Source organism: Misgurnus anguillicaudatus, chromosome 23 (assembly GCF_027580225.2).
Source record: "Misgurnus anguillicaudatus chromosome 23, ASM2758022v2, whole genome shotgun sequence".
Classification (NCBI taxonomy): domain Eukaryota; kingdom Metazoa; phylum Chordata; class Actinopteri; order Cypriniformes; family Cobitidae; genus Misgurnus; species Misgurnus anguillicaudatus.
In genome coordinates, this window is record NC_073359.2 from 26,052,970 (window position 1) to 26,075,302 (window position 22,333).

A 22,333-nucleotide genomic window follows, 5' to 3' on the forward strand; every position below is an offset into this window, starting at 1 on the left:
TACATTGGAGCTCCGTCGAGTTCATAATCTAAATCCTATTTTCTTACTATCTCGTTCCTATCTATATAATATAACGTACTAGTTTATCTTAGGAATACTTTACCGTGACGATTTTTTGAACAGTATTAATAAGTAAAACGATCTATCACTAGTAAACACCTAGTGCTAGCATATAGCCCACTAGCATAAACAAACGTGCCGGTTGAAGTTAGCACTTGCTCACTGTCTGTTTACTGTAAATCTGCCTTTTTCGATCTAATGGCGGACTCATCCGATGTATGTTTTTCAGACCTTTCCTCACCAGAGCGGGAAGCTGTGGAGGAGTTTTGTCCCGGCATTAGCACCAGGCGGTACAGCATGCCTCACATCACCCTGGCTCCAGGCACCCGGAGACGACCGAGGCACGCAACGAGCGAGCACCCATCTCGATGCAGCTTCACGGACCGCTGTCTGGCGAACGGAGACGCCATCGCCCAAAATGAAAACGGTAAGACTCCGCTTGTCATTGTAACCTGCACTACTTGCCACATGTACAGTTTAGCTTCTTCCGTCAGCATAGAGGGGTTTACATGTGCTAAGTGTATTGAAGTAGTAAGGCTGACGGAGAAGGTTGCAGAACTAGAAGCGCGCATCCGAACGCTAGTTGAGGACAGAGAGACCGCTAATGTTAATGTTACAAACACTGTTTCGGGTGCGCCTAGTGTTAAACGTAATACACATGGCTCGGTTCCGACTTCAGAGTCAAGGCGGCTGACTAACTGGGTGACTGTCAGGCGGCCTAGTCGCATTCGGCATCCAAATCACGTTCCTGTTTTAATATCAAACAGATTTTCTCCACTCAGCAATACACCGGCTGAGACATCTGTTAAAGGTGCCCTGGTTATTGGAGATTCTATACTCAGGAACGTTGGCATTGAGGCACCAGCCACCATAGTCGATTGTATACCGGGAGCCAGAGCGTCTGACATTAGATCCAAACTTAAAGTGCTGGCTAATGCTAACCGTAAGTTTTCTAAGATTGTTATTCACGCCGGCACGAATGACACCAGACTCCGCCAGTCGGAGATCACCAAAGATACTATTAAAGAGGTGTGTGAAATTGCAAAAACAATGTCAGACAATGTAATTTGCTCTGGTCCCCTCCCCGCCTACCGGGGGGATGAAACTTACAGTAGATTAGTGTCTCTTCATGGCTGGATGTCAAAGTGGTGCCCTCAGCATAACGTAGGGTTTATAGACAATTGGAAGCATTTCCGGGGAAGACCTGACCTGCTAAAGAGAGATGGCCTCCATCCGTCTCCGGAAGGAAGTGCTATACTCTCTAGAAATCTGACCAATAGTCTTACTTTTGATATTGTCTGACTATCCAGGGCCCAGGTCAGGAAACAGACAGATCGGCTTACCCATCAGTCTGTAAGCTGCCTTGACATGTCAAGATCACATATATCCCAGCACATAGAGCCTTTTTTAACAGAGTACCAACACATCTCGACTGTGTCTGTTCCTCGAACAAATAAATACAGAGCACCGTTTACCCCGTCTCGCACAAATCTTATTAACATAAAACTAGAACATAATACATTAACAGATGAAACTCAAATGTTAAAATTCGGCCTTCTTAACATTAGATCACTTACCAACAAAGAACCAATTATCAATGAAATAATTACTGACCAAAACTTAGATGCACTCTGTTTAACAGAAACCTGGCTTAAAGCAGACGATTACACCAGTTTAAACGAATCCACCCCACAAGACTATTATTATAAACATGTTCCTCGTCTAATAGGGAGAGGGGGTGGTGTAGCTACAATATACAATAAAATATTCAAAGTAAACCATAAATCCAACCTAAAATTTAATTCGTTTGAAATAATACTGTTAAATATGGAAATAACTGATCGCAACAACAAACGACTTTCGTTCATTTTAGCTACCATATATAGGCCTCCAGGCCACCACACAGATTTTCTTAAAGAAATAGCAGACTTCCTATCTGAGCTTACAGTCACTGTAGATAAAGCTCTTATCGTTGGTGATTTTAATATCCATGTGGATAATCCAAAAGATGCATTAGGACGTGCGTTTATGGATGTTCTAAATTCTCTCGGCATTAAACAAAATGTGTCAGGGCCCACGCATACTCGTAATCACACACTAGACTTAATTCTGTCACTCGGACTCAATATTAATGACATCGAAATATCACCCCAGAGCGATGCCGTTTCAGACCATTGCCTTGTGTCATGCACAATACTTCTAGATAGGACCGCTCAGTCTACAACATGCTACAGATTAGCCAGAACAATAATTTCCACCACTAAAGATAGCTTTATTAGCACTCTTCCAGACCTGTCCCAAATGAAACATGTAGCAGATAATCGTGAAGATCTAGATATTATAATAGAAAACCTGAACAACGTCTGCTCTAGCACGTTGGATGCCGTTGCTCCCATTCGAAAAAAGAGAATCAAAGAAAAACCGCCAGCTCCATGGTATGACCATCATACTGCAGCCCTTAAAAAAGTAGCTAGAAAAATGGAAAGAAACTACCGAAGCACAAAGTTAGAGGTATGGCGTTCAGCATGGAAAGAGAGTGTTCAACACTACAGACAGGCTATTAAAACTGCCAGATCTACCTATCTCAGTACGCTTATTAAAGAAAATCATAACAACCCTCGTTTTCTATTTAGCACAGTTGCGAAACTGACTAGAAACAAAGAACAAACAGAAACCAATAGTAAACTCCAACACAATAGTGACGACTTCATGAACTTCTTTACTAACAAAATTATGTTTATTAGGGAAAACATAGAAACTATGCAAGCAGCCATCACTCTACCCAATAGTACATTTTCCACTAGATTACCAAACGAACATCTTGAGTCATTTAATCCTACTACAATAGAAGAGCTCTCTAAACTAGTAACGTCATCCAAATCATCGTCCTGTATACTAGACCCCGTTCCCACAAAATTACTAAAAGAGGTATTTCATGTAGTGGCAGACACTGTACTTAATATCTTTAACTCATCTCTAGAATTAGGATACGTTCCAACAGCTTTCAAACTAGCATTTATTAGACTGCTCATTAAAAAGCAAAACCTTGACCAGGGAGATCTTAATAACTTTAGACCAATCTCAAATCTACCTTTTCTTTCTAAAATATTAGAAAAAGTAGTGGCAAGCCAGCTACGCACATTCGTAGAAAATAATAATACATATGAAAAGTTCCAATCAGGATTCAGGCCCCACCATAGCACAGAGACAGCGCTGCTTAGAGTTACAAATGACCTCCTATTAACATCCGATCGTGGTGAAATCTCAATCCTTATATTACTAGACCTTAGTGCAGCCTTTGACACAATAGATCACACAATCTTACTCAATAGACTAGAAAACTATGTTGGCATCAGTGGTCAGGCGTTAGCCTGGTTCAGATCGTATCTAACCAATCGATATCACTTTGTTTATGTAAATGAGGAAGAGTCATATCACTCCCCCGTTAAATACGGCATACCTCAGGGATCAGTTTTAGGCCCTATCCTATTCTCGTTATATATGTTACCTCTAGGAGACATTATCAGGAAACATAACATAAGTTTTCACTGCTATGCGGATGATACCCAGCTTTACATCTCGTCGCATCCTAGCGAAACCCACCAGTTTTCTAAGCTAACAGACTGCATTAGTGATATTAGGGACTGGATGGCACAAAACTTTCTTATGCTAAACTCCAATAAAACAGAGATACTTATTATTGAACCGAATTGCTACAAACATAATATGTCAGATTACAAGTTGCACATAGATGGCTGCACGGTGGTGCCATCTTCCACGGTTAAGAATTTAGGCGTAATGTTCGACAGCAATCTATCTTTTGATAGTCATATCGCCAACGTCTGCCGCACAGCATTCTTCCATCTTAGAAATATCTCAAAAATACGCCATATGCTGTCTGCATCAGACGCAGAAAAGCTTATACATGCTTTTATGACCTCTAGAATAGACTATTGTAACTCGTTACTCGGGGGATGCCATGCAAATCAGGTAAACAAGCTACAGCTGGTTCAAAACGCCGCCGCAAGAGTGCTTACTCGATCTAAAAAGTATGACCGCATCAGTCCAATTCTGGCATCTTTACACTGGCTACCAGTTAAATATCGTATACAATTTAAAATATTACTAATCACCTACAAAGCCTTAAATGACCTAGCGCCTTCGTATATTAAAGAACTACTATCAGAATACAATCCATCACGTAAACTGCGCTCACAAAATTCTGGTCACTTAATTATCCCTAGAATATCAAAAGTGTCTAAAGGTGGTAGATCCTTTTCCTACTTAGCCCCTAAGCTCTGGAATGATTTACCAAACAATGTTCGAGTATCAGACACAGTCGATCAATTTAAATCTAAACTTAAGACATTCTTCTTTAACAAAGCATTCACATAAAATGTCCAGTAAATGTACATTTCCCGCAGTAGTTAGTTTGTCCAGAACAAAGCACTCACATACCTCATATGGGTAATATACTTATGCCGCAATAGTTAGCCTGTCTGGAACCGAGCCGACTTGAACCACTATAATGTTTGACACTTGCATTGCATGCGAACGGCCCCTACGCTAATAGAATTCTGTTTTTCTCTCCCTGTCTCGTCCTCAACCACGAGGACCATGAGACAAACAGACCCAGTTCCGGTTGCTGTGAAGATCATTGCATCACTGATCTACTGGCTGTCCTTCAACGTGATGACCAGCCGATGCCCGACCAACGACCACCGGCTAAACCAGTTTAATTCGCTTACCCGCCTCCTATCCCTACCGTTTCTATATATATATATATATATATAAATATATATTAATTCCTCCCAAGGGTTTTTGTCCTTCTAGGACTTTTTCCCATTGGGTTTTTTTTCCTAGAGGGTTTTTAATCCCAGGGAGAGTCAGCCAACTTTGGCTTAATTTAGCACTTTACAGTATACGTTACTTTATTAATATGCTCGCTTGTATGCTTTAACCGCTTTCTCTACTTCTTATATTATCTATTGATTTTCTGTTTTCTCCTCTACATCTTCTCATGTAAAGCTGCTTTGCAACAATTAACACTTGTGAAAAGCGCTATATAAATAAAATTGAATTGAATTGAATTGAATTAAATATATAATGAAACGTTTTTTCCCCATTTTGTTTGTTTGTTTATTGTTTGTTTGAAAGCAGAGGGTTCTTTAATTTGATATAATTTGTATGTTTATATATTTATAGAAAATGATTTTTCCTGCAAGGAATTTTGTGAAAATTTTGTTAAAATCAAAAAAATGCAGGTGGGCAACTTTTCTCAAAAAGGCTGGCGGTGAATGAGTTAAGTTATCTCCAACAATGACATGTTTGTCCTGTGTCGGCTACCGTAGCTTCTCTATGCGTTTCAAAAGCAAGGGGTGAGCTGTGAACTGTGCTGTTGGCTGCAATTTGCAACCTCACCGCTAGATGCCGCTAAAATTCACACACTGCACCTTTAATACTAATAAATCCCTAAAACGAATACTTAAACACATTAACGTTATAAAGAATGTATTGATGTAAATTAACCATAACTTTATTCAACAGGATCTCAAAGGATTGATGCCACGCATCTGAAACATCCCAAATGAAATATAATCATTAACAGAAAAACCACACAGATTGAGATAAATATCCCGTCACAACACTTTGGCTTAACAGTCGCTCATTGTTTCCATGATCACATCTGATAACAACACCAAGGTTATACTGTACATGTGTTTGATACCAAGTCATCCTAAATGACAACAGTGGATCTTTCTCACACTTAAAGCCGCAATAGCCACGTTAGTGCGAGAAAGATATAGTTGTGAAAACTGCTCACCGTTATGTTATTTTGGTTTTAGTTTTTTTTACACGTTGGGGTTCTGGTATGCCACGATTTCCTGCAGATCAGAAAGGTTGTGTTTTTTTCCCAGCAGTGTTAAAGATTTACGCTGAGCAATACCACATGTTTGCATGCAAGAATACTGTATGGCGCCTTGTCAAGTGTACTTTGGGTGTTTTCCCCAACAGAAAGGCTATGATCCTTTGTTGTGTTCATCTTTTGTTTGCTCATGCTTAATCTATAACAGAACAGGTGTGTGGGTTTGCTTGTCGTTATAGTCACAGTTTCCAAGTAACAGTTCCCTATTGGCCACCATTAACTCCTGACTACGCTTCTTTCATTTTCATAATTGTCTGATATTAAACCATCAGACAATGAGGAAGGATGGGAGGATGTTGTTTCTCTACTAAGCACAATGTCATCTTTATCATGGACAGCTTAGAGTCTGACCCTGTCTTAACAAACATTTCCTGTTTATGTTGTGTCTATTTTTAAACTTCTGGATGAGCTGTAATGCATTGCACTCAAATGCATGTCTGTTTAGATAATGGCTGAAGGGAGGAGACTGAAACTTAATATCTACCGAGCATCTGGTTCCATAAAAGAGCAAACATTTGGATAGGGCAGGGCTTATACTGTATTATAGCCTTTGGGAATCCCGGTTATATCTGATGTACAACCACCAGTTAAAACAAAACAGCAACCTAACATACTGCAATGTAATGGTTGAGGTGGTTAGTATTGTAAAATTGTGCTAGTTCCTCTTTTTAACACCTCCTAGTTTTCTTTCACATTTTTAGTTCCTCTTTTTTAACAGTTGAAATTTTTGTACGTAATACTAAGAAAAAGTAAGTTGCTGTAGGCGAAATGCATCGCACTTGCACATCAATTTTAAGAGTTTCATTTTTGTATCTCGGTCTGTCACTTTTTCACTTGCCAAACCACATCCTGTCTACTTAACCCATCAGAAGCTACAGGGCACACTTCCTGTGCCAGTGAACAACGTTCGACTCTCACGTCCTTTACTCCACTAATATTGACTTCAGATTGACTTTAGGCCTAAAAAGATTAAACACACTCTCACCTGCAACCCAGGAAACAATAACCAACACTGTACATAACACACAATATGCCCTCACCCCTTCCTCCCCCGCGTCCTTTTGTATGTGCAGTGTTTGTTTTCAAAACACAATTGGGACTGAGAGCTGAGGGGTATTCCAGGAAAATTGTATCTGCTGGATCTGCCATTAAACAACACTTTCACAGTTTTACTAAGAAACGTGGATTTTTTAAATCCATATTTCTTAATTTTACCTAAACATATAATTAGTTTATAATAAAAATGTCAAATAGGGCCTAATGCAAAGTAAAATATATAACTCAAAAAAACTTGTCACGACTTGAAGCTTTCAAGGTGTTAACAGAAAATAAATATGCGGTTTATTTACAGGGCTATTTTTCTAGTCGCCATATCTGATAATCAGTCCGTGGCCGGTCCTCAAACAGAAGGCTACATCCTTCGGAGGTCGCATTTGTAGGCTGCATACGTCATCAAAACGGTCTTATTTCAGAATATTTTCAATCATAAAGTTGAATGTTATTCGTAGCTAATCGTAAATTATTGTAATAAGTTTAAGACTTGCGAATGTGCTCATTTAATTTAAATAAACCTGGCTTGATGACGTATGCAGCCCGCATATGCGACCTCCGGAGGCTGCAGCCGCCTTTCCACGGCACACGACATACGGAAACGACAGTCGGAGTTCGCCCCCTAGTGACAGCGTATATGGGAGAGAAGCTCAGTCCAGCGCAAGAGGCTTAATTCTAATATATTTATCATAGTGGAATAAATAAATTAATGCAAACGAATGAAACAATAAACAGCTATGCATATATGACAAATATTGATAATATGTTTTGGAGAGAACAAATGAAGAGACGATTAAATTATTGAAGACGTATTATTTATAATAATTTTTGGTTGAATATGCGTAACTTCCGTTAAACTCCGCTAAAAATAAATACAAGTCCTTTTAAAGTGGTTTATTTACATAACAAGCAAACCTAGAAAACCAAAACATTTGTTATTTTCGACGATATATATATAATTTTATTACACAGTTTGTGATGGGAATGAAATACATCACTTCCGGTCAGCATATCTCATGCGGTTTAGTTCTAATATTTCTGTCTATACAAAACACCTTTTCGCATATTTTGTCTGGAGTCTATCAAAAGCTGTATTATTATATCATCATGTCTGCAGAACCTGGAAAATGCATTTAAAAATGCAAAACATTAAAACACTGCCAAAAGCTTAAGCAGAGTTGCACGTTTTGAGCTTAGGGGGGCACCTACTGGCAAAAAATGGTACTGCAATACTTTCAGATTAGCGAGAAAGTGCTGCTCTATGGTTTTTGAATTAAAACTAGTTTAGCCTTAACTTACTCAGTCTACCTAATAAAATATCAAAATTGGACAAAAATATGAATTCTTATTTTAGCTTTAATCCCACCAGTTTGCCTACTTTTTGTTTATAGACGGATTTAATGACAGACATGTGAATAATTAAAAGGGGGAGTCTTCATGATCTGTTTGCCCTTAAAAAAAAAAAAAAAAACAGAATACACTTGAATTAATGGCTTTTATTTTGTATATACTTTATTATAATTTTATCATTTAATTTTCCTAAAAACTTTTATTTTAGAAAAATCTTGCAATTATTGTGTAAACAATGTAAAATGTTTGGAGTGAGATCTTGTTGCGTTTACATTTTCACCAACAGGTGTTTCGAGCGCTTCAAAACAGTAAATTATTTCTGTGGGTTTAGCTAAAGTGCATTTCTAGATTAAAAATAGCTGCAGTTGTATAAATAAACAACAGTCCCATAACAGTAGCAGTTTAATTTACGCAGGAAGGGGGAAATCTTCAAATCCACAGATTTAAATAAGCTAAAATAAATTGATTCAACTTAAAATGTCTTGTTGATTGAGAGAAATCATGCAAATTGTGCAATAAACTAAAACACAGAGTAATGAAGGGTATATTTCAAGGTTTAGGTCAAGTGTACTTATTTATTTGGTTTAAAACAACATCAGGTTTAACAGTTTACTAAGTTTATTCACAGTATTTTATACCAAGGTCAAGGGTTTGATATTGCATATGAAAAACATGTACATAAGTAATCCAAGTTAATCAGTTAAAAAAGTAAAAATAACAATATTCAATTCAATTTTATTTATATACTGTAGCACTTTTCACAATTGTTTAATTATTTCAAAGCAGCTTTACATTATTAAAAAAAGAAAAATCAAGGTGCAACAAAAGTTGCAAAGTACAGATTAAACTGAACTATCAAGCATTGTGATAATGTATAGAAGAGAGATCTAAGTTAAGCCAATTTAAGCTGACTCCCTAAACTCCTAGAGAAAAAAACCCTAGAGAGAGAGAGACAGACATAGCTGATTCTATAGAGGACATACAATATATTAGATACTATATTATACAACTTTAAAAAATAAAAACATTAAGAATTAAAATAATTAAAAATTTTTTATTTAATGTGTTCAAGGACGAGGACAGGAGACATTCAGCCAGCGGTCTGTGGTCATGACGTCTGAAATACAACCTGAAGATGAGAATGAAAGGAAATGTCAACATTCAATTTTTAGTCATCATATTCATAGTATATCTAGAACCTTAAAGCCACAATACGTATGATTTTTGTAATAAAATATCCAAAGACAAATGCAGTTGTGTACTTACATTATGCAGAAAGTTCCTGTTTTAAATAGTGTCTCGTCTCTCTTGTAATTGTGGCCCTTTTAATGTCTGTGCTATTCTCGGTTTCTGGTCGTAGAAACTAGGGAGACACAAGATGACAAATGCAGAAGTGTTTTGGTTAAACAACATCTAACACACAGCTGTTGTGTCTTGCAGCTAATTCATTATGATGGCATTAAATAATGTGAGCAAACAGATTCATTCATTACCGTGAAAACAGCATCTCCCCTCTCCTTCAGTCATTAAGCTTCGTCTTTGTTATGTGTCTAGCGCCCTGTAGTGATGAAAATGTACATTTAAAACAATCTCACTATACAACTAACTACACAAAGACAAAGCATGTTGTAGTTTTCTATTCGGTCTGTTACCTGTGTAAGAGTAGCTCTTCTTCTTCATACTCAGTTTACCAGTCTGAATAACTCATTAATTAAACCACTCATGATTTAAGAGCTCCCTGAGGGTCGGACGATCATCTGGATCCATGGCCAGGCACCATCTTAACAGATCACAGATTTCTGTACAAGTTTCAGGAGAGAGCTGGTTAGTCATCATGACACAAATGGCAATAATAATCATAAAGAGACGCTTTTGTTGTCATTTAATAATACTGTAAAAAAGTCTGTCTGTCTATCATCTAAAGGTCATTTGTTACCTAATCGTGACCACAAAACCGTCGTATGTCGCACGAGTAAAGTTTGGTTAAAGAGAACCAAAGCTTTAATTACAAAAAGAATCATTAAGACACAATGCAATTTTTTTTAAAACATCAATCTTTCACTGGTGGTCTTCTTACTTATGTAAGAGGCATTCGGCTGTGGCGTGAGTGCAACTGGATTTTAAAGGGGATGGGAGATGAGATTCTCATTGGTTTATTGAACGTTATGCTCAAAACACACCCATTACTCTTTACGAGAATAGGAACAACCCTTTTAGACCGTGTGCCATGCACTTTAGACCATCGTTAAAATAGAGCCCCTGACAGACAGTACCTCAGGTTAAGATGTATGGAGGACCACAAGTGTCATGCGAAATGTAATAAAGAACTTTAATATTTAATAACTACCTGGACAATAAAAATAGCAATTAACAGATTCGTTCAAAAATCCATTAATCAATCTATAAATAAATAGACATCATTTTGTAACATTTTATTAGGCAACAAAAAGTAAGATCACAAAAACAACGTAGAAATGAAATATTAATCCATTAATAAATAGTTCAAATTAATATAACAATTTACAAAAACAACATAAAACACTTAATAAGTTCATCAATTTAAATTGCATTTATAAATTCTTAATTATGTTGGCTTTGAAAAAGCCAACATACTGTTCTTTATCTTAATCTTATTATTAGTGGTGCTTGCATTTATGCAAGGCATCACTATTACTATTCCCCATACTTATTATTATGTTGGCTTTGAAAAAGCCAATATATTGTTATTGCTATTAAACTTATTAGTGGTGCTTGCATTTATGCAAGGCATCACTATTACTATTCGTCATACTTATTATTTATAATTATTATTCTTCTTTTTCTGGACACTTTTTCGGCGCGTAACTCGTCCCGCACGGTTTAACGTAGTCCCACAAAAGAGGGCTCAAATCGACCGGATTATTGAGGAGAGGTGTGCTATGACTTTTATAAGGGATCGGGTGCAGGATTTCTGAAAGGGGGGCGAAAAACCACCCGAAAAATCCCATTGACTTAACATTGCGCCCAACATTGGCGGGTCATAGCTCCGCTCGAGGATTTTGTAGAAACATGTGGGTTACAACATTTGAAGAGGGTGGTAGGCTCTGTAAGAACATAGATCACAATGGGGTGTAAGTTGTACCCCTGGGGTGTAAGAGGCACCCGAAAATTCCCATTGACTTATAATGGGGCAGGAAACATGCCCATATAAGGGAATAAAACAGTTCCAGATGGGATATCTTTGCTTTACACTGTCGTAGAGATAAGTGGGTGGGCTCATTTTACTCGGGCATCCAATCAGTCTCTCAGAATCATCCTACAGCTATTAAGCCACGCCCCTAGCAACAATTTTGGGCACCCTAGCAACATCTCCCATAGACTGCCATTATAAAATGCCCAGATGGATATCTTTGCACCACAGTGTCATAGAGACATGAGGGTGGGCTCATTTTACTCAGCCATCCAATCAGTCTCTCAGGATCCTTATTGAGGTATTAAGCCACGCCCCTAGCAACCACTTTTGAGCACCCTAGCAACATAACATTTAAACAGTTATATCTCGACATCAGAACATCGTAGAGACACGGGGGTTGGACCGTTTTACTTGTGACTCGGAGTGTAATAACTGGCCACATCATTGGCCACTCCCAAGCCACGCCCCTAGCAACCAAATATGAGCACCCTAGCAACCGAATAAACAAAGCCTTATATCTCTGGATCCGAACATCATAGAGACATGGGGGTTGGGTCTTTGGGTCATGTTAGCTTCATGCTAGCTTAATGCTAAGTCATACTAGCTTCATGCTAGTTTCATGCTAGCTTAATGCTAATTTCATAATAAATCTTGCTAACTTCACGTTAAATCCTGCTAGCTTCATGCTAACTTCATGTTAACTTCTTGCTAATCATGCTAACATCATGCTAGCTTCATGCTAATCATGCTAACATCATGCTATCTTTATGCTAATCATTCTAACATCATGCTAACTTCATGCTAATCATGCTAACATCATGCTAATCATGCTAGCCTCATGCTAATCATGTTAGCTTCATGCTAGCTTTATGCTAATCATGCTAACTTCATGTTAGCTTCATGCTAGCTTCATGCTAATCATGCTAACATAATGCTAATCATGCTAACATCATGCTAATCATGCTAGCTTCATGCTTATCATGCTAACTTCATGCTAATCATGTTAGCTTCATGCTAGCTTCATGTTAACTTCATGCTAACTTCATGCTAACTTCATGTTAATCATGCTAACATCATGCCAACTTCCTGATAATCATGCTAACATCATGCTAACTTCATGCTAATCATATTAACATCATGTTAGCTTCATGCTAATGATGTTCGCTTTATGCTAGCTTCATGCTAATCATGTTAACATCATACTACCTTCACGTTAATTATGCTAACATCATGCTAGCTTCATGGTAATCATACTACCTTCAATAAACAAAGCCTTATATCTCCACAACAGAACATCGTAGAGACACGGGGGTTGGACCGTTTGACTCGTGACTCTGAGTATAATCATACATTGCCCCCAGAATTTTGCCACTGCAAGCACCACTTCACATTTTCTTCAGGAAATGTACCTATCTAGTTATTATTATTATATCTTATTCTTATGTCTGCACGTTTTTTCGGCGCGTAACTCGTCCCGCACGGTTTGCCGTAGTCCCATGAAAGCGGGCTCAAATCGACCGGTTTATTGAGGAGAGGTGTGCTATGACTTTTATAAGCGATTGGGTGCAGGATTTCCGAAAGGGGGGCGAAAAACCACCCGAAAAATCCCATTGACTTAACATTGCGCCCAACTTTGACGAGTCATTGCTCCGCTCGAGGATTTTGTAGAAACATGTGGGTTACAACATTTGAAGAGGGTGGTAGGCTCTGTAAGAACATGGATCGCAATGGGGTGTAAGTTGTACCCCTGGGGTGTAAGAGGTGCCCAAAAATGCCCAATGAAAAGTCAATGGGGCAAAATCCCATAGACTTAACATTGCAAAAATTTTGACGGGTCATAGGTCCGAGCGAGGATTTCATAGAAACATCAGGGTTACTAAATTTGAAGAGGGTGCTAGACTCTATCAGGACGTCCCCCACAATGGGGTGTAAGGTTACCCTAGCAACAATTTTGGGCACCCTAGCAACCTATACCATAGACTGCCATTATAAAATGCTCAGATGGATATCTTTGCACCACAGTGTCATAGAGACATGGGGGTGGGCTCATTTTACTCAGGCATCCAATCAGTATCTTAGGATCCTTAAAGACTTACTAAGCCACGCCCCTAGCAACCACTTTTGAGCACCCTAGCAACATAAAATTCAAACAGTTATATCTCGACATCAGAACATTGTAGAGACACGGGGGTTGGACCGTTTTACTTGTGACTCGGAGTGTAATCACTGGGCACATCAATGGCCACTCCCAAGCCACGCCCCTAGCAACCAAATACAATACCCTAGCAACAGAGTAAACAAAGCCTTATATCTCCGCATCAGAACATCGTAGAGACACGGGGGTTGGACCGTTTGACTCGTGACTCTGAGTGTAATCATTATGGGATGCCAAATTTTTCCCTAGCAACCAAATACAGTACCCTAGCAACAGAGTAAACAAAGCCTTATATCTCCGCATCAGAACCTCGTCGAGACACTGGGGTTGGACCGTTTGACTCGTGACTCGGCGGGTAATCACTATGGGATGTCAATTTTTTCCCTAGCAACCAAATACAGTACCCTAGCAACAGAGTAAACAAAGCCTTATATCTCCGCATCAGAACATCGTAGAGACACGGGGGTTGGACCGTATGACTCGTGACTCAGAGTGTAATCATTATGGGATGCCAAATTTTTCCCTAGCAACCAAATACAGTACCCTAGCAACAGAGTAAACAAAGCCTTATATCTCCGCATCAGAACATCGTAGAGACACTGGGGTTGGACCGTATGACTCGTGACTCAGAGTGTAATCATTATGGGATGCCAAATTTTTCCCTAGCAACCAAATACAGTACCCTAGCAACAGAGTAAACAAAGCCTTATATCTCCGCATCTGAAGATCGTAGTGACACGGTGGTTGGACCGTATGACTCGTGACTCGGAGTGTAATCATTATGGGATGCCAATTTTTTCCCTAGCAACCAAATACAGTACCCTAGCAACAGAGTAAACAAAGCCTTATATCTCCGCATCAGAACATCGTAGAGACACGGGGGTTGGACCGTTTGACTCGTGACTCGGCGGGTAATCACTATGGGATGTCAAATTTTTCCCTAGCAACCAAATACAGTACCCTAGCAACAGAGTAAACAAAGCCTTATATCTCTGCATCAGAACATCGTAGAGACACGGGGGTTGGACCGTATGACTCGTGACTCAGAGTGTAATCATTATGGGATGCCACATTTTTCCCTAGCAACCAAATACAGTACCCTAGCAACCGGATAAACACAGCCTTATATCTCCACATCAGAACATCGTACAGACACGGGGGTTGGACCGTTTTACTTTTGGCTTGGAGTATAATCATATATGGTCCCCAGAATTTTGCCACGGCAAGCACCACTCACATTTTCTTCAGGAAATGTACCTATCTAGTTATTATTATTATTATTCTTTTTCTCCCCCCAAAATTTCTGACACTACCTCGTCCTAGGGCTTTCAAGCTACATGCACCAAATTTTCCACAGACCTTCAGACTGGTCTGACTTAGTGTGCTATATCTTTTCTAACTGATGGGACCTTCCGAATTCCTAAACGGGGGTCTCAAACACCCCAAAATTTCCATTGACTTAACATTGAGACAAACTTTGACGCGTCATAGCTGCGAGTGAGAAACTTGTAGAAACTTGTGGCTTACCACATTTAAGGTGGCTGACAGGCTCTGTAAGAACATACATCACAATGGGGTGTAAGCTGTACCCCTGGGGTGTAAGAGGCCCCCAAAATTTCCCATTGACTTATAATGGGGCAGGAAGCATGCCCATATAAGGGAATAAACGCGTCCCAGATGGAATATCTTTACTTTAGAGTGTCGTAGAGACATGGGGGTGGGCTCATTTTACTCAGTCATCCAATCAGTCTCTTAGGATCGCCCCAAAGCTATTTAGCCACGCCCCTAGCAACAATTTTTGGGACCCTAGCAACATCTCCCATAGACTACCATTATAAAAAGCCCAGATGGATATCTTTACACCAGAGTGTCATAGAGACATAGGGGTGGGCTCATTTTACTCAGGCATCCAATCAGTCTTAATAGGATTCTTATTGAGGCATTTAGCCACGCCCCTAGCAACCAAATTTGAGCACCCTAGCAACATAATAAACAAAGCCTTATATCTCTTGGTCTGAACATCATAGAGACATGGGGGTTGGGTCTTTGGGTCATGCTAGGTTCATGCTAGCTCCATGCTAAGTCATACTAGCTTCATGCTAGTTTCATGCTAGCTTTATGCTAATTTCATAATAAATCTTGCTAACTTCATGCTAAATCATGCTAACTTCATGTTAAATCTTGTTAGCTGCACGCTAAATAGTGCTAGCGTCATGCTAATCATGTTAGCATCATGCTAATCATGCTAGCTTCACGTTAAATCATGCTAGCTTCATGCTAATCATGCTAACCTCATGCTTACTTCATGCTAATCATGCTAGCCTCATGCTACCTTCATGCTAATCATGCTAACATCATGCTAGCTTCATGCTAATCATGCTAGAATCATGCTAGCTTCATGCTAATCATGCTAGAATCATGCTAGCTTCATGCTAATCATGCTAGAATCATGCTAGTTTCATGCTAACATCATGATAGCTTCATGCTAATCATATTAACATCATGCTAACTTCATGCTAATCATGCTAGCATCATGCTAGCTTCATGCTAATCATGCTAGCATCATGCTAGCTTCATGCTAATCATGCTAGCATCATGCTAGCTTCATGCTAATCATGCTAGCATCATGCTAGCTTCATGCTAATCATGCTAGCATCATGCTAGCTTCATGCTAATCATGCTAGCATCATGCTAATCATGCTAGCATCATGCTAGCTTCATGCTAATCATGCTAGCATCATGCTAGCTTCATGCTAATCATGCTAGCATCATGCTAGCTTCATGCTAATCATGCTAGCATCATGCTAGCTTCATGCTAATCATGCTAGCATCATGCTAGCTTCATGCTAATCATGCTAGCATCATGCTAGCTTCATGCTAATCATGCTAGCATCATGCTAGCTTCATGCTAATCATGCTAGCATCATGCTAATCATGCTAGCATCATGCTAGCTTCATGCTAATCATGCTAGCATCATGCTAGCTTCATGCTAATCATGCTAGCATCATGCTAGCATCATGCTAGCTTCATGCTAATCATGCTAGCATCATGCTAGCTTTATGCTAATCATGCTAGCATCATGCTAGCTTCATGCTAATCATGCTAGCATCATGCTAGCTTCATGCTAATCATGCTAGCATCATGCTAGCTTCATGCTAATCATGCTAGCATCATGCTAGCTTCATGCTAATCATGCTAGCATCATGCTAATCATGCTAGCATCATGCTAGCTTCATGCTAATCATGCTAGCATCATGCTAGCTTTATGCTAATCATGCTAGCATCATGCTAGCTTCATGCTAATCATGCTAGCATCATGCTAATCATGCTAGCATCATGCTAGCTTCATGCTAATCATGCTAGCATCATGTTAGCTTCATGCTAACATCATGCTAGCTTCATGCTAATCATGCTAGCATCATGCTAGCTTCATGCTAATCATGCCAGCTTCATGCTAATCATGTTAACATCATGCTAGCTTCATGCTAATCATGCTAGCATCATGCTAGCTTCATGCTAATCATGCTAGCATCATGCTAGCTTCATGCTAATCATGCTAGCATCATGCTAGCTTCATGTTAATCATGCTAACATCATGTTAGCTTAATGCTAATCATGCTAGCATCATGCTAATCATGCTAGCATCATGCTAGCTTCATGCTAATCATGCTAGCATCATGTTAGCTTCATGCTAATCATGCTAGCATCATGCTAGCTTCATGCTAATCATGCTAACATCATGTTAGCTTAATGCTAATCATGCTAGCATCATGCTAGCTTCATGCTAATCATGCTAACATCATGCTAGCTTCATGCTAATCATGCTAGCATCATGCTAGCTTCATGCTAATCATGCTATCATCATGCTAGCTTCATGCTAATCATGCTAGCATCATGCTAGCTTCATGTTAATCATGCTAGCATCATGTTAGCTTCATGCTAATCATGCTAACATCAGGCTAACTTCATGCTAATCATGCTACCTTCATACTTAAACATTCTAACAGCCAGATAGCCTACTAAACTCAACTTCTGTCAAACCGTTTTAAACGTTCAAGCTACGCTTTTTCAAGCCAACATAAAGTTGGTCTTCAAACTTTAATATCTAGTTATTATTCTTCTTTTTCTGGACACTTTTTCGGCGCGTAACTAGTCCCGCACGGTTTAACGTAGTCCCATGAAAGAGGGCTCAAATCGACCGTATTATTGAGGAGAGGTGTGCTATGACTTTTATAAGCGATCGGGTGCAGGATTTCTGAACGGGGCGCAAAAAACCACCCGAAAAATCCCAGTGACTTAACATTGCGCTCAACTTTGACGAGTCATAGCTCCGCTCGAGGATTTTATAGAAACATGTGGGTTACAACATTTGAAGAGGGTGGTAGGCTCTGTAAGAACATGGATCACAATGGGGTGTAAGTTGTACCCCTGGGGTGTAAGAGGTGCCCAAAAGTGCCCAATGAAAAGTCAATGGGGCAAAATCCCATAGACTTAACATTGCAAAAATTTTGACGGGTCATAGGTCCGAGCGAGGATTTCATAGAAACATGTGGGTTACTAAATTTGAAGAGGGTGGTAGGCTATGTAAGAACATACATGACATTGGGGTGTAAGTTGTACCCCTGGGGTGTAAGAGGCACCCGAAAATTCCCATTGACTTATAATGGGGCAGGAAACATGCCCATATAAGGGAATAAAACAGTTCCAGATGGGATATCTTTGCTTTACAGTGTCGTAGAGATAAGTGGGTGGGCTCATTTCACTCGGGCATCCAATCAGTCTCTCAGGATCATCTCAGAGCTATTAAGCCACGCCCCTAGCAACAATTTTGGGCACCCTAGCAACATCTCCCATAGACTGCCATTATAAAATGCCCAGATGGATATCTTTGCACCACAGTGTCATAGAGACATGGGGGGGGCTCATTTTACTCAGGCATCCAATCAGTCTCTCAGGATCCTTACATAGGTATTAAGCCACGCCCCTAGCAACCACTTTTGAGCACCCTAGCAACATAAAATTCAAACAGTTATATCTCGGCATCAGAACATTGTAGAGACACGGGGGTTGGACCGTTTGACTAGTGACTCAGAGTGTAATCATTATGGGATGCCAATTTTTTCCCTAGCAACCAAATACAGTACCCTAGCAACAGAGTAAACAAAGCCTTATATCTCGGCATCAGAACATCGTAGAGACACGGGGGTTGGACCGTTTGACTCGTGACTCAGAGTGTAATCATTATGGGATGCCAATTTTTTCCCTAGCAACCAAATACAGTACCCTAGCAACAGAGTAAACAAAGCCTTATATCTCCGCATCAGAACATCGTAGAGACACGGGGGTTGGACCGTTTGACTCGTGACTCGGAGTGTAATCATTATGGGATGCCAATTTTTTCCCTAGCAACCAAATACAGTACCCTAGCAACAGAGTAAACAAAGCCTTATATCTCCGCATCAGAACATCGTAGAGACACGGGGGTTGGACCGTTTGACTCGTGACTCGGAGTGTAATCATTATGGGATGCCAATATTTTCCCTAGCAACCAAATACAGGACCCTAGCAACAGAGTTACCTACGGGTTTTATCTCGGGATCTGTTCAGCGTAGAGACACGGGGGTTGGACCGTTTGACTCGTGACTCAGAGTGTAATCATTATGGGATGCCAATTTTTTCACTACCAACCAAATACAGTAACCTAGCAACAGAGAAAACAAATCCTTATATCTCGGCATCAGAACATCGTAGAGACACGGGGGTTGGACCGTTTGACTCGTGACTCAGAGTGTAATCATTATGGGATGCCAATTTTTTCCCTAGCAACCAACTACAGTACCCTAGCAACCAAATAAACAAAGCCTTATATCTCCGCATCAGAACATCGTAGAGACACGGGGGTTGGACCGTTTGACTCGTGACTCAGAGTGTAATCATTATGGGATGCCAATTTTTTCCCTAGCAACCAAATACAGTACCCTAGCAACAGAGTAAACAAAGCCTTATATCTCGGCATCAGAACATCGTAGAGACACGGGGGTTGGACCGTTTGACTCGTGACTCAGAGTGTAATCATTATGGGATGCCAATTTTTTCCCTAGCAACCAAATACAGTACCCTAGCAACAGAGTAAACAAAGCCTTATATCTCCGCATCAGAACATCGTAGAGACACGGGGGTTGGACCGTTTGACTCGTGACTCGGAGTGTAATCATTATGGGATGCCAATTTTTTCCCTAGCAACCAACTACAGTACCCTAGCAACCAAATAAACAAAGCCTTATATCTCCGCATCAGAACATCGTAGAGACACGGGGGTTGGACCGTTTGACTCGTGACTCGGAGTGTAATCATTATGGGATGCCAATTTTTTCCCTAGCAACCAAATACAGTACCCTAGCAACAGAGTAAACAAAGCCTTATATCTCGGCATCAGAACATCGTAGAGACACGGGGGTTGGACCGTTTGACTCGTGACTCAGAGTGTAATCATTATGTGATGCCAATTTTTTCCCTAGCAACCAAATACAGTACCCTAGCAACAGAGTAAACAAAGCCTTATATCTCGGCATCAGAACATCGTAGAGACACGGGGGTTGGACCGTTTGACTCGTGACTCAGAGTGTAATCATTATGGGATGCCAATTTTTTCCCTAGCAACCAAATACAGTACCCTAGCAACAGAGTAAACAAAGCCTTATATCTCCGCATCAGAACATCGTAGAGACACGGGGGTTGGACCGTTTGACTCGTGACTCGGAGTGTAATCATTATGGGATGCCAATTTTTTCCCTAGCAACCAAATACAGTACCCTAGCAACAGAGTAAACAAAGACTTATATCTCCGCATCAGAACATCGTAGAGACAAGGGGGTTGGACCGTTTGACTCGTGACTCGGAGTGTAATCATTATGGGATGCCACTTTTTTCCCTAGCAACCAAATACAGTACCCTAGCAACAGAGTAAACAAAGCCTTATATCTCGGCATCAGAACATCGTAGAGACACGGGGGTTGGACCGTTTGACTCGTGACTCAGAGTGTAATCATTATGGGATGCCAATTTTTTCCCTAGCAACCAAATACAGTACCCTAGCAACAGAGTAAACAAAGCCTTATATCTCCGCATCAGAACATCGTAGAGACACGGGGGTTGGACCGTTTGACTCGTGACTCGGAGTGTAATCATTATGGGATGCCAATTTTTCCCTAGCAACCAAATACAGTACCCTAGCAACAGAGTAAACAAAGCCTTATATCTCCGCATCAGAACATCGTAGAGACACTGGGGTTGGACCGTATGACTCGTGACTCAGAGTGTAATCATTATGGGATGCCAAATTTTTCCCTAGCAACCAAATACAGTACCCTAGCAACAGAGTAAACAAAGCCTTATATCTCCGCATCAGAACATCGTAGAGACACGGAGGTTGGACCGTATGACTCGTGACTCGGAGTGTAATCATTATGGGATGCCAATTTTTTCCCTAGCAACCAAATACAGTACCCTAGCAACAGAGTAAACAAAGCCTTATATCTCCGCATCAGAACATCGTAGAGACACGGGGGTTGGACCGTTTGACTCGTGACTCGGCGGGTAATCACTATGGGATGTCAAATTTTTCCCTAGCAACCAAATACAGTACCCTAGCAACAGAGTAAACAAAGCCTTATATCTCTGCATCAGAACATCGTAGAGACACGGGGGTTGGACCGTATGACTCGTGACTCAGAGTGTAATCATTATGGGATGCCACATTTTTCCCTAGCAACCAAATACAGTACCCTAGCAACCGGATAAACACAGCCTTATATCTCCACATCAGAACATCGTACAGACACGGGGGTTGGACCGTTTTACTTTTGGCTTGGAGTATAATCATATATGGTCCCCAGAATTTTGCCACGGCAAGCACCACTCACATTTTCTTCAGGAAATGTACCTATCTAGTTATTATTATTATTATTCTTTTTCTCCCCCCAAAATTTCTGACACTAACTCGTCCTAGGGCTTTCAAGCTACATGCACCAAATTTTCCACAGACCTTCAGACTGGTCTGACTTAGTGTGCTATATCTTTTCTAACTGATGGGACCTTCCGAATTCCTAAACGGGGGTCTCAAACACCCCAAAATTTCCATTGACTTAACATTGAGACAAACTTTGACGCGTCATAGCTGCGAGTGAGAAACTTGTAGAAACTTGTGGCTTACCACATTTAAGGTGGCTGACAGGCTCTGTAAGAACATACATCACAATGGGGTGTAAGCTGTACCCCTGGGGTGTAAGAGGCCCCCAAAATTTCCCATTGACTTATAATGGGGCAGGAAGCATGCCCATATAAGGGAATAAACGCGTCCCAGATGGAATATCTTTACTTTAGAGTGTCGTAGAGACATGGGGGTGGGCTCATTTTACTCAGTCATCCAATCAGTCTCTTAGGATCGCCCCAAAGCTATTTAGCCACGCCCCTAGCAACAATTTTGGGTACCCTAGCAACATCTCCCATAGACTACCATTATAAAAAGCCCAGATGGATATCTTTACACCAGAGTGTCATAGAGACATAGGGGTGGGCTCATTTTACTCAGGCATCCAATCAGTCTTAATAGGATTCTTA

At 40.3% G+C, this 22,333-nt stretch overlaps 1 protein-coding gene across 1 annotated transcript in view; it reads right to left on the bottom strand.

The window, feature by feature from the left end:
* Positions 1-8,691: 8,691 nt before the first annotated feature.
* The window catches only part of LOC129453774 (uncharacterized), a 49,347-nt gene continuing 35,705 nt past the window's right edge, over positions 8,692-22,333 (bottom strand). The window contains exons 10-13 of the mRNA XM_055218148.2: positions 10,039-10,185; positions 9,880-9,944; positions 9,653-9,749; positions 8,692-9,515 (exon numbers count right to left, since the gene is read on the bottom strand). Of these exons, the coding sequence (XP_055074123.2) occupies positions 10,094-10,185 (92 nt within the window). The 3' untranslated portion in view covers positions 8,692-9,515; positions 9,653-9,749; positions 9,880-9,944; positions 10,039-10,093. The remainder of the gene's footprint in view (positions 9,516-9,652; positions 9,750-9,879; positions 9,945-10,038; positions 10,186-22,333) is intronic.